At 54.9% G+C, this 13,225-nt stretch overlaps 1 protein-coding gene across 4 annotated transcripts; it reads right to left on the reverse strand.

Annotated features, from left to right (window-relative positions):
* Nucleotides 1–1,403: 1,403 nt before the first annotated feature.
* IKBKE (inhibitor of nuclear factor kappa B kinase subunit epsilon) lies at nucleotides 1,404–12,794 on the reverse strand. 4 transcript variants are annotated; one of them, XM_052698351.1, is made up of 21 exons: nucleotides 11,333–12,217; nucleotides 11,114–11,203; nucleotides 10,353–10,493; nucleotides 10,080–10,209; nucleotides 9,553–9,734; nucleotides 9,076–9,236; nucleotides 8,562–8,672; nucleotides 8,305–8,484; nucleotides 7,974–8,176; nucleotides 7,529–7,593; nucleotides 7,360–7,451; nucleotides 6,806–6,907; nucleotides 5,923–5,998; nucleotides 5,703–5,815; nucleotides 5,373–5,449; nucleotides 5,137–5,176; nucleotides 4,859–4,960; nucleotides 3,322–3,418; nucleotides 2,789–2,901; nucleotides 2,507–2,578; nucleotides 1,404–2,000 (listed from the first exon to the last, which is right to left on the reverse strand). In XM_052698351.1, exons 1-21 carry the CDS (start codon nucleotides 11,777–11,779, stop codon nucleotides 1,967–1,969), a joined length of 2,628 nt encoding a protein of 875 aa, XP_052554311.1. In that variant the 5' UTR covers nucleotides 11,780–12,217; the 3' UTR covers nucleotides 1,404–1,966. The 4 variants fall into 4 exon arrangements, with proteins under 4 accessions (XP_052554311.1, XP_052554310.1, XP_052554312.1 ...); XM_052698350.1 differs by having other exon boundaries at nucleotides 11,114–12,794; XM_052698352.1 differs by lacking the exon at nucleotides 10,353–10,493 and having other exon boundaries at nucleotides 11,114–12,218.
* Nucleotides 12,795–13,225: the final 431 nt, after the last annotated feature.

The raw sequence follows: 13,225 nt of genomic DNA on the forward strand, positions 1-13,225 counted from the left end.
GATTCACTGCCATTCTCTGCTTCCTCAGCAGGCATTCAGTTCTGACAGTGCAGGAAACTTTTAGGACCAAGGTTAATAATTTGGGGGGGGGGGGGGGGGGGGGGAGGGGGGAAGAAATCCTGATGAGCACTGGCAAGAAAATCTCTGTTTTATTTAGATTATGGGATTCCTCTTTGCAGCTGCTGCGTTATGGCAGCTGAAGCACGACAAGGGCTATTAGCAGCTCTTCCTTTCGGTGCATGCCAAGAAATAAATCCTTTCTTTTGGAGCCAAACACGTTCCAGGTCAAACACCCGCATGGTCCACATCAGCACGGCTCTGCTGGACCTGGATTCAATGTAATGCTGGTTGTAAAGCTGGGAGAATCCTTGTAAATAATTTGCAGGGGAGAAGCTTTTAAGAGGTGGCTCAGCTCCACTGCTTCCACAGCGAGCAGTTGGGTTTGGCACTCGGGATGTTGGTTTTTACAATTAAAATGAATGGGAATGTACAGATTTGGTGCCAAATACCACTCAGAAGTGGTTTGCTGTACAGGGGCAGCTCCTGATGCTCCTGTTCCTACAAGAAAACGAAGCCAAGACAGCCTGGAGCCACTGCTCCCTGTTCCTTTGAGGTGTGCTGTGTGCTTTGCTCCCCTTGTGCTGAGAGCCAGGCAGAGCTGCAGCAAGAAGGAAGCTGTTCTGCATCAGACCCCTATAGGTGTCCCAACAGAATGTGGGAATGCAATGCAAGGAGCAGCTCTGGGCTTTGCCTCTCTGCGGTGCTGCTCTCCCTCTGTGCACCATCATAGCCCTGGGCTGGGGACAAACTGGAGCTCCCGCAGCTCAGCAGCTCTGTGAGCCTCAGCTGAAGGCTTTGGGCTGAGCTGGCACATTTCACCTCCAGAGAACATACTGGGAAGAGGACTGGAGGGTGAAGGGCAGAGCCAGATGCCAAGGGATGGGTTCAGGCAGGCAGGCTGAGCCTCCCTGTGCTGAGTCAGACCGGCTTGCCCAGACCATGGCCTGGCCTCTCCTTGCAGAGGCATCGCTGAACCCTGAGCCAGGGCTGCAGGAGTCGTCCCAGGGCTTTGCTGGGACCTTCAGCACTGACTCAGCAATAACCAGAAGAATCCAGGACCTCTTGTAAAAGCCGAAACCAGGCTGAAATTTGGAGCATAACAGATAGCTGCGATAACAGAGCTCTGGGCTCCGGTGGGATGGGAGCAGTTTCTTCCCAGCTGTGCCATTCCCTGGAGAAGAAGAGGGGTGTTCTGCCCAGGGCAGCTTCAGACACCCCAGTGAATTCCTGCCTGGGTTCCCTTATCCCCATCCCCATTCCTGGCCCCGTCCCTGCTGCTGCCCAGCCTTGCCATCTGCACTATTTCACCCTGCAAATTAAAGGCAGAAGCGGACGTTAAGCAATTCTTTTTGACAGATCTCAGTTATATTTACAAAAATGCATCAAAACAGAGAAACCTCCCCCAGCTTCCTGTGCCCACAGCCATCAGCAGTGCTGGGATGGGGCTGAGCTGGGGTTGGGGACAAGGGTAGGAGGAGGGTGACAGGGGCAGCGACAGCACTGGAACCAGTTTTGTCATCTCCTCCTTTGGATGCAGCCCATCCTGCCCTGGGCTCAGTGAGCAGAGCCAGAATAGAATTTCCCTAAATAGGCAAAAAGGCAAAAGAAAATTTCTCTGTCTATCCTCCTCATCAACTAACATTGGGATACAGAGAAGTCAGAAAGTCATCGAGTCCTTTGATCGCTTTTTAAAAGGGAAGAACCTGGTGCTGCATCAGTTTCTCGTCAAATATTCAAGGCTTGCAGCCACCCAACGCTGGAGAACTGTTCGAAGGTGCTGGAGCACAGAGGTAGGATCCAGAGAGCTGCTTTAGCACCAAGGCAGTGTCGGAGCAGTGCATGGTGCAGGAGCTGTGGTGCTGGCAGTGATCCCCTGTTATCTTTTGCAGCTGCAAACACACCTTGCTCAGACCCCAGGAGCAGGAGCAGCCCTGCTGAGCCTGTGGGAACAGAGCAAAGTTTGGGGTTACAGTGGCAGTGCTGACCCTGGGCTGCTTCTGTAATTTCTTCCCTTCTTCCTTCATTGCATTCACCGTGGATGTGCTGCAGCACCGCACTTAGTCCTACACAAACAAGGTTGGGGTGAAACACTGATGGCTTTCTTTTAAAATCCAGATTGAAACTCTTTGAGATTTTGGTACGCATAACCAGACTGCTGGTGTGCATTAAGGCCCTGGGAGAAAGCATGCAGAGGAAGAAGCCCAAGGAGCTGTGCCAGCAGCAGGATGCTGAGCTTTGCAGCACGGAGCAGCACAGGGAAAGGGCTGCACAGAAGATGGCAGGCGTTGCACAGCATTTGCAGGGGGTTATGCTTAAATTTCCAAAAAAGACAAACTCTCTCTGCTGTCAGAGGGTGATGCAGGTGTGCTGCTGCTGGGACAGCTGTGGCTGTGCTCAGTGCCCGGCCCCAGTGCAGAACACAGGGCTCTCCAAGTGCTCCACTCACCGCTCGATGATGCCGTTGTTGAACTGCAGGTCGCACGTTACTGACTTCATCTGCTCCAGCAGCTCCTGCATCCTGCACAGGCACAGCCCAGCCCTTAGCAGGGACAGCTCAGCTGCCTCCATCCCCCAGAGGAGCACAGGAGATGCCCCTATTCCCTCTCCCTGAACTGGGACGGCACCTGGCAGCACCAGGGCATTGCACAAGGCTGCACGCAGCTTCCCAGCCCCACACCAGCTCTGCAGTGCCAAACTGCCCCACGGACAGACTGTCCCCAATACTCACTGCAAAGCCATCTCCTGGCACGTTTGGCTTAGGGGAACGGGTAAAGGCACTGCAGGGACCAGGGCCAGGCTGTGCTTCTCTGGCACAACTGTATGCAGAAACTTGTCCAAAGCCTGCATAGATGGAGAGGATACAGCTCAAACACGAGCTGCTCGCGTGCATGCCCTCCGTGTTTACCCCAGGGTGACAAAACACTCAGGGCAATGACGCACACGCGGTCACACCCAGCTCACCCACTCCTCAGGATAAACAGAACAACCCAACCCAACCCACCAGCCCTGCTGCAGCATGTCAGGTAATCCATCACCACAACCAGAGGCGATGCTTCAGCCTTTCTGTGATGGCAGCTTCCTTATTGAGCACAAACCCACTCCCCAACTCCAGTTTTGGAGCAAGAGTGGCACTGCCAGGGGTTCATCCAACCATTGCTTTGTTCAGTGGGGCAAAGCAAACTCCCAAACCTTTGAGCAAAAGGCCAGAAACTCCAAGTACAACACCAACACCCTGCAAGCCCTGCGCCCTGCAGCACCCACCAGCTGCAAGCAGTCCTGGCACTCGCTGGCTTCCACGCTGCAAGTGCTGATGTGGTTGCTGAGCCTCTTCAGGTGCTTCTTTATCTCACAGACCTTCCTGGGAAGGGCAACAAGAGCAAACGTCCTGGTCAATGTTGGTCAAACTGATATTTCTGTGGTTTTAATTCCGCTTTCTGCAAACTGTGCCGGATCCGAGTTAAAATCCCAAAGGAAAGCAAATGAGTCGCAACGGTGTTGTAATTAGGGCTGCAGCTCTGCTATCCAAACAGCACTAATAGCAAACTAACTAATTAGGGAAAGTGCTGCTTTAAGTGGGATTTGGCTCAAGAGCATTGCTGCTGCCCACAGTGCAGTGCTGTCCCTGGGGCTGCTGCTGCCAATGCTGGGTGCCTCGGGGTGAAGTGCACCAGGAATGACACAGTTGTATAAAAAAAAACCCTTTGGTTTGCCCTTAAAATAAAAAGGGAAGAATATTTCAGGTGAATGGTCCAGCTCTGCTCCCCAGGAAAACACCCACACCGCCACAAATGCTCAGGGATAAACTCAAAACAAGGCAATTACTACTGGAGTGAAACTAATTTTAAAGAACCAGTTGTGACTCACAGTGCATTTTGCCTAAAGATGGAAAAACAGGCAAAAATACCCCAGGAAACAGCAGCTGCCCACCCCTCCCCTGCTCTCTGCTCCTGTGCTCTAGCAATGCAGGGCAGCCTGCTCTGTGCTTTATTCCCCAAACACCACTTAACAGAAAGGCACTGCTAACAAGTGGATCTCTTTGTCTCAATAGCAACATTTTCCTGATGGAACAACCACTCCCCGCTGCAAGGAGTGTGGCTGCAAGAAGGAAGCTGCATGTTTACATGGAATGAGGCTGTCCCCAAACTCTAAAGAGCTTGGCACAAGGGTGAGAGCAGACACGGGGAAGGTTTGCTCATGGTCAAGCCAAGCTGCTGCTCTAAGGACTCACTGCTACTTTATGAGTCCCTCAGCAGCAGTTCTACAGGCTCCATCCATTCACATCCTAATGTCAGATCGATGGCCTCATCCCCATTCCAACACCAGGTCAGCGGCCCCATCCACAGCCCAGTGTCAAAGCAATGTTTCCATCCCAGCACCAGGTTGATGGTCCCATTCACACCCCAGTGTCAAATCAATGCCCCATCCCCATCCCAACACCACATCTCAATACCAGATCAATGGCTGCATCCCCACCCCAACACCAGGTCAACGACCCCATCCACAGCCCAGTGTCAAATCAATGGTCCCATCCCCATCCCAGCACCAGACTGATCAGGAATCATAGAGTCCTTAGGATTGGAAGGGACCTTTAAAGGTCATCTAGTCCAACTCCCCAATCAATGGCCTCAACCACAGCCCTAAACCAGATCGATGGCCCCATCCCCATTCCAACACCAGGTCAATGGCCCCATCCACAGCCCGACATCCACAGCCCATCAATGGCCCAATCCACCTCCTAATATCAGGCCCCATCCCAACACCGAATCAATGGCCCCAAAATCATGAGCTGGATCCATACCTCACCCTGCTGCCATGGAGGGCCAGAGCCTCCTGGTACTGCTGTGCACACTGCTCCTGGAAGATGAGCAGCACCTTCCTGGCTAAGTGCCCCAAATTCACCCTGAAAGAGGAAAAATGAACAGGAAAATGGGCATGGAAATGAACACTACTGGTTCCTCATGGAGCCACATGTCCTCGTCCTTCCTCAGCCTGGATGAGCCACGGACATGCTGCATCCCACTGGGATGCCATAGCAATGCCAGTGTGGGGCTGGAAGGGTGGGGTGGTGCCACTCACTTGTCCAGTTTGTGTATCTGCTCCTCATTGTAGCCCAGTGCTGTGGGAGGAAAGATACAGGGCACCATCAGAGCAAGCTCTGCACCTCTTGGGTTTGTAACCCAATCACTGGGTGATCCTATAATGCACAGGGGCTCTTCAGAGCAGCAGTCCCCAGGGTTAATCTCACAGCACAGAAATATAAACCAGCAAAGGGAAATCATTTGTTCTCTTGCAGCTCAGTGCCCCAAACTCACCTGGACACGTCCTGGCCTTGCGGAACTGCTTGTAGATGAGCTGCATCTTCTCCAGACAGCACTCGATCTGCTGGATGCTGTGAGTTGTATTCAGCAAGGAGGTGTGAGGCCAATGGGAGGGGATGTGAGACTGGGGTTTCCTCCCCAGTGTACACACCTCAACCCAAAATCAAACTGAAAACAGCCATGGGGATTTGGGTAGAGCATTTGGGTAGACCATTGCCTTTATATCCACAAACCTTTTGTCTTAGTATTTGCAAACCTACTGTCTTTGTGTCTACAAACCGCTCTCTTCATGTCTACAAACCCACTGTCTTTGTCCCTACGAACCTTTTGTCTTCGTGAGCTTGTTGCCCATGCTGCACCAGTTCTGACACCATCCCATCCAGGGCCCCTTGGAAGTCAAAGATGCTGTGGGAGCACTGCGAAAGCTCCTCTGCCACCTGCAGAGATCAATGGGAGGTGGGGGACAATGGGAGGTAAGGACGACTCTTTCCAGTGCTGCCCGCACCCATGGGTGCTCCTTCCTCCCTCCCCCCTGTTTGCTCACCCTCTGCAGCCGCATCTTCACTGCAGCCACGTCCTTCAGGGCTGGCAGTGCACTGCCTCCAGGAACGGCCTCATACCTGCAGGAAGCCGAAACAGAACCATCTTGAATATCCAGGAGTGAAAACAAGCCATCACCCGAGCAAGGAGAACATATAGCAGTTCCATGGGGAAGCTCAGGGCACCCAATCGGAGCCACGCGATGCAAAGCACTGGCTGGTATGAGTTCTCTTGGTTGTGTGCAATCTGTCCCCAAATTGTTCTCTTGTGAGCTGGCTCCGTGCCATTCAAGATGCTGCCACTTCCCGCAGCTGGTATGGGTGTGAGCTGCTGAAGCCAGCAGAAATGAGCCCAATCCAGACCCTGTTGGAAAGGATGGGTGAGCACCGCATCCAGAGGCAGCATCAGTGCCTTGGAACTACATGAATTCAACTGAAGTCAATGGGAACCATGTGTCTGCATCTTTTCAGATGAAATGGAAATTAAGAAGCTTCCTGAATTGAAAAGAGGAAAGGAAGGCAAGCCAGCAGCAAGGCACTTTGCACTGCAACAACAAAATAAAAAGCAGAGTAAGCGTGGATTATTTTAGACATTATGGGGTTGGTTCTGCCTGGGGCAGAGCATTGAGGTGGGTGCCAGACAGGGCAAGGATTGCCTCAGGCTCCTCACGACAATGCTCCATTACTGGAGCCCCTCTGATGGACACAAAGGACACAAAGAGTATTGAGGACATAAAATGACATAAAAGGTACAGAAGAAGTAAAATTATAAAGGACACAAAGGGCATCCCATTGCAGATGGTTTAGGAGGGCTGGGAGCACCCCAAGGCAGCTTTCCCACTCTGGGATCGTGGGCTGTAAGAGCCCCATGGAACCCCCTGCACTTACAGCCCACGGGTCTTCCCCTCCATCAGCTGCAGCCCAGAGAGCACCGCGTGCACCCCTCTCCTCTGCTCCAAAACCCTCGAGCACTCAGACCTCAGGTTGCCACTGTCAGGAGAAAAAGTGATTAGTGCATCATGTGCCCTCTATGCCATCAGCTTTAGGGCTCGTGCGACTCAGGGAAAAGCAAGGAGTTGGGTGCAATAAGAAAGGAGGAGTGCTGGGTGTGAGGATGCTGCCCTGCAGGGAGCAAGGACGCAGCGCAAGGAGCTCCTGCCCAAAGGGAATGAGTGCAGTGGGGAAAATGCACAGTGATAATTAATCCTAATGAGGAAGATGATGATGACCTGTTCCCAGCACCTCCCAGACTGGAAAAAATTGACTTGAAAGCAGCAAATTTGGGTAGGAATATCCTCAAACACCGAGTCCCCATTTGGGAACAGTCCCCTCCCAGCCTGACACGTGCATTCCACACACAGGGCTCCAACACCGCCTGCCACAGAACCCCCCAAAACTCAACACAACACTCCCACTGAAGCAGAGGGGCGCCCAGCACTCACATCACCCAGTGCAGCCCCCGCACTGTCAGCTCCTGGCACCGCCGCAGCTCCTGCGCGATCCGCAGCGCCTGGTGCACGGCGCCCACCGCGCTCTGCAAAGCAAAGGGATGGGGACGGCGGCTGTGTCCACTCTGCTGGGGCTTCCCCACGTCCCCCCTCCTCTGCCCACCTTGGCAGCGCTGCAATCGGCCACCACGTCCACCTTGGAGACGAACTTGGGGAAGTCGAGAGCAGCTGGAAAGGTGGAGAGCGGTCAGAGAGCTTCAGGAGGGACATCCCAACAAATCCCAGAGCTGCTCAGGCACTGGAGCACTGCATTGCCCGAGGCTGAGGGCAGCTCTCCAAGGCTGGAACTGGATGACCTCTGAGGTCCCTTCCAACCCAAGCCGTTCCATGCATCTGTGTTTTTGGAGAGGTGGGTGAAGGCACGAGCCGCCTGCAGAGCAGAGCATCGCACCCATACTACAATCTTTGGGAGAAAATAACCCTGCAGCCTCCTAACCCTGCTGCCCCTGAGCCCAGCAGGGTGGTGGTCATCAAAGCGAACCTTTCATGGTGCCCACCCCATGCCCTGGATGGGGGGCACTGCAATGCACCTCAGACGGAGTACTCACGGTCTCTGTATCTCAGGCCCACCACGTCCTCTGGCTGCTCAGCACAGCTCAGCAGGGTCAGAGGGTTGTGCCGGGCTGTTCTGCAGAAATTATGGGCTTGGAGGTTGGGGTCCAACTCGTATGGGTGGCCTTCAAAAAAATATTCTTGATGGTGAGGGACTATGTCCGTTTGTTTGAAGACAGCATCTAAAAACTTGCTGGTACTGAAATGGAAAAAACCCACTCAGATTTCCACCTCTTGAACTGCAAATGTCCTCTTGTAGCAAAACAGCACCGAGGCCATGGAGGAGCTGAGCCCCCCAACCCACCCAGCCTGGCTGGGCACCCTCACGTGTTGTAGGAGTGGATGTAGATGCGGTGCGAGGACGCCTGCTGCAAGGAGAAGACGTCGACCACGATCCTGTGCAAAATGTCATTGGTTTCTGCAAAGAACTGATCGAAGCCCCAGCATTTTTCCTGGTCTGCTTCCAGGATGTTGGCCAGAATGGGGACGAGCTGATCCTTCAGCCCCCTGCAGCAGCAAAAGGAGGTGAGATGAACATCTGTATTGCTGCGATCGTACGCAGGGGACCCCATGGGGACACTCACACTGACAGCTGGCAAGTGAGGGGCAGCTCGTAGCTCCATTCAATGCTGCCATTCTCTTGTCGCTGCACGCCTGCAATGGCCCCGGGGGGCTTCTCAGTGGTGATCTTGTACCTGGGGTGCAGCAGGGAGGGATGGGGAAAGGCACAGCTTACAGCAAGAACGCAGAGCGGAGGGAGGGAACAGTCCAAGAAAGAGTGAAAAAATTCCATGCCTCTCTGAATGCTGCCTTCTATTTGAGGAGCTTCACCTCAGAGCCACGAGGATGAGTGTAAAGGGCAAACACAGTAAATGGAACACATGTCCTTTACTATCATGTGCACGTGTGGTCCTCACTCTGCAGGCAGCCTGGAGCTGCACTGCAAGCCTTGCAGGCTCGGATGGGATTATTACCTTATTTCAGGGCTATATGGGGTTATTAACCTACCCCTAGGCTATATGGGATCATTAACTTACCCCTAGGCTCTAAGGGATGCAGCTATAAGGGACACAGTGCTGTCCTGCACCAGGTACCCACATAGTCTCCTTGTTCCTGCGGGGTCCCCCGAAGGGCACGAAGGGCAGCCGGCCGGTGGCAGCGTGGTAGAAGGTGACACCAATGCTCCATAGGTCGACGGTGACCCCATATGCCTTCTGCTGTGGCTTCCGCAGGACAGCACGCTCATACATGTCGGGATGCTGCAGGACAGAGCAGAGCATCACTGCCTACCAAGCTCAACAGGGTGGCATCAAAACTGCCCCTGATGGTGGAGGTGGCTTGATGTTGGACTGGATGATCTTAGCAGTCTTTCCAGCCTTAACGATTCTATGATTCTAAGCGCCACGTCCTCGACACCAAACAGTGCTTGTGATGCTACGAGCTGAGAGCTCACTGCAAAAAAGCAGAGCCCCTCTGAAAGCGGCCCTGAGCATCACTGCTTCTCTCCATGCAGCGCCTCACTGTTGGATGGAGAGACGGATGCTGTCCACCCGCACACCTCGGGGCCATACTCACCAAGTACTCCTCTGTCCCATAGACAGACACAAACTTTTCATCGTCCTCCAGCTCCCGAGCGGCACCAAAGTCAGTCAGTTTGTAGATGCTCTGCCCGTCCTCCCCCACCAGGCGCATGATGTTGCCAGGTTTGATGTCCCGGTGCACAACACCGTTCTCACGGAGGTGGTTCATCCCTGCCACTGGAAACGGGTGGGGAACAGCAGTTGTGTTTGTATAAATGAGAGAAGAACAGAGGTAAGGACAAACCCCGGGGAGGGGGCTGCACATTAATGGGGATGACATCAGTAATTGGGACTTCGGGGAATGGGGAGGAGCAGGGAGTGCATGGGGCTGCACAGCTCTGAATTGTCAGCGGTGGGGGCAGAGCCCATTCCCAAAGCTGTTGGAAAGGGAAATCCTGTGGGCTTTCCCCAAAGCCAACACTCCCCAGCCACCCAGCGGTGCCATTTCCAAGCACGCAGGTTAGCCCCAGTGCCCGATGTCCACCTCAATCCCAACGGCTCTGAGACAGAGATGCTGCTCACCCACGCACTGCAGCACCACGAGGAACTCAGGCTCAGCCAAGCCAAAAGCGTTGGCAGGGTCCTCAAGGACGCTCAGCAGGCTGCCACTGGAGCAGTACTCCATCACCAGCACCTTCTGCTTGCTGCTGCCCTGCGGGGAGCAGGGCAAAGGCAGGGTGGCTGTACAGCCACCTTCCCATCCCCCCCAGAAAGACCAATCGCCCATCATCAATGGGGCCCTGGGATTCTGCTTGGACACAGCAGCGTAGGAGGGAGGGTCCCAGTCCTGCTTACTGTCTCCTCCACTGCAAATAACTTGACAATGTTTTCATGGTTCAGCTTCCGCAGCATCTCAAACTCCCGCATCTGCACTTCCTGCGGGCGCAGGTAGCTGGCTTTGTTGAAGACCTTGACAGCAACCAGCTCCCCTGATTTCTGGGCAAGGAGGAAAAAGAGGAAAAGGGAACGATGGCTCACCCCATCCCTAACAGCACCAATAGCCTCACTGCTGCTCTGGGTGCCAACAATACTCGAGCACAGCTTGCTTTCTGACAGGCAGCCTCGGCTTCCTGCATTGCAAAAGCAAACACTGCCGCTCGCTCCGTTTGCTTCCTGCCCCTGCACCCACGTGCTCAGGGGGCGCACGTTTCTGCAGCGCTGTCAGAGGTTTGCAGTGGGGTGGGGGCATCCAACTGCTGTGCTCTGCTGCTCCCAACTCACCTCTGCCCCGCGCTTACTGAACAAAGATCACAGAACAGCAGGGCTGTGAGTCTCCATCCCAGCGCTGGCGAGTGTTTGCATGAAGCATGCAAATGGCCATAGTTGGGGGTTTGCAGAACTTCAGGCATTCCCCCCCCCCTACCCTGATGCTGGGGGAGCAGCACTGCACAGTGCACAGCACAGAGCTCACCCCAAAACTAGCTTGTATCCCATAGAGCCACAGAGGGGAAAACAGAAATGAAGCCAAAGCAGCTCTGGTACTGACAGAGCAGGAGGGCACGGGGGTTTGGTTGCCCTGGGGTGGCCGTATGTCCGTCCCCCCCCCCCCCCCTCACCTTACTGCGGGCTTTGTAGACGCAGGCCGTGGCTCCTTGGCCCAGCAGGTCATCTGTGCTCCAGAGGTAATTGGGGGTGCTCTGCATCGCCTGCACCAGGAGCACCGCCGTCACCGCTGCTCTCCCCTCTGCTGCCGGCAACGCATGGGAGAGCCGCAGGCACAGCACAGCCACAGGGACGGCACAGCTGCAGGCAGAGCACAACTGCCCTCCTCCTACCTGCACATGGGAGGCAGCGACGCTGCTCCGTGCTCCGCCAAACCCCGCTGCTCGCTGGGACCTGTCGGGGCCGGCAGCGCAACAACGGCGGATGCAACAAAGTACGGGAGGGGAGAGCTGCAAGGTGGAGAGAGGCACCTCCCCGCTGCAGAACAGAAACCCACGGGATTGCAAAACTCGCTCTGCAAGCATCGGCTGCGGCTGGAGGAGGAAATGCTTCAGCTTCCTGCTTGAGAAAAAAAATTCCCAGAGTTGCAGCCATCCACAGGCAGCTGGGACAGGGCTGGAAAGGGCCAATGGTGCTGGGCATGGCCAGCGTGCAACTCTGCATGAGGCAGGGAGCCAGGGGTAAGGGCGGAGGGTTTGAGCAGTGCTCTGCGTGGTCCCCTCTGTGCCATTCTGTGGAGTCACCGCTGTTCTTTGCGTCCTCAACACGGGGCGCAGCATCGAGAGTTGGGATGTCAGCAGGCTGTAGTGCTGTGCTGCTTCGTGGGTGCTGCAGGGCTGTGATGGGGAAGCCTGCAGCCCTTGGGAGGAGATGGGTCACCCTGAGACCACAGGATATCAATTAAAGTTCCCTGGGGGTGTTCCTGCAGACCCCAGCGCAGGCAGCACTGCAGCTCCTATCACTGCAGGAGCCAAAGGCACAGAGCTGTGAGTCCTTCACACCCAGGTAAAACCGCCCCAAATAAAGCCCAAAACTGGCAAAGAGGAAGCAGGTGCAAACTGAGCAAAACCACTGTCTCCTTCCCCAGCCACAAACACATCCCCCAGCATGAGCAGCACAGACCCAGCTCAGCACAGAGCAGAGAGCAGTGGGGACAATTCGGGGCATTCCCCAGCCGCTCCCAGCATTGCTCTCACCCTGGGTCAGAGCTCTGGGACTCCTCATGGCAGCAAACAGTCACAGCACTGCTGTCCCCACGTGCACATAGATGTGGTCACACGGGAACAAAGGCCGGAGTTACAGTGTGGGACATCCCCAGAGCAAGGCAGGACACAGACCAGGCACAGCAGAGGGCTGGGGCTGGTGGGGGGGGGGGGATGTGGGAGCAGGGTGGGACATGGGACAGGGTGAGATGCAGGGTGAGATGCACTGTGCTCGGGGTCCTCTGCTGCTGCAGGGCCTGGCTCATGTTCCTGCTTGCTTCCTGCTGCTTTGCCTTGCTCAACCCCAGCAGCCCACACCCCCTTTATCAGGTATTCTTGTAGGATGTGTGTCTGGAGGAGCTCCCCTAGTGAAATGCAGCACACGCTGCTATTCGGGTCTGCAGCACATGATGCATCCCGAAGTGGATGCGGTGCTCCACTGGTCTGCACGCAGAATGTGCACCTGAATCGTTTGCTAATTATTACTGAGCTCCACTTCTGCACCACGCCAAAGGCTGCCCTACAAACCCATCGGGGAGCTGCTGATGGGCAGCACACCTGCAAAGTGACACAGGGCCAAAGGCAGCAGAGCTCAGATCACATCACTGCCCCGCAGCAGGGAAAAGAAAGTGAAACAACAGCTCTGGGAGCAATAAAACCCCAAAGCAAGCACGAAGCAAAGCCTTCCTCCAACGTCCAACCCACACACGTCGCTTTTAAGTGACAGATGAGTCGAGTTGGGCCGACGGTAGGAAATAACTGATGCTTTTATGACAGCCCAAAATTGCTTCCCCGTGGCAGCTCAGCACTGTGCACTGCTCACACCGGCTGATGGCAGCAGAGCCCCAGCAATGCATCCCAGCTGTGCTCTGCTCTGCTGCATGCAAACAGTGGGAGGGCTGCATGCCCCAACAGCGAGCAAAGATGGGATCAGAGGGCTTTAAAGGATTATAGCATCCACCTCCAGGCCAGTGGGTTAATGCCCCAAAGCTTCTGTTTCTGTCACCCCATTACCAGGCCATC

Source organism: Tympanuchus pallidicinctus, unplaced genomic scaffold, assembly GCF_026119805.1.
Source record: "Tympanuchus pallidicinctus isolate F22 unplaced genomic scaffold, pur_lepc_1.0 scaffold32, whole genome shotgun sequence".
Lineage (NCBI taxonomy): Eukaryota > Metazoa > Chordata > Aves > Galliformes > Phasianidae > Tympanuchus > Tympanuchus pallidicinctus.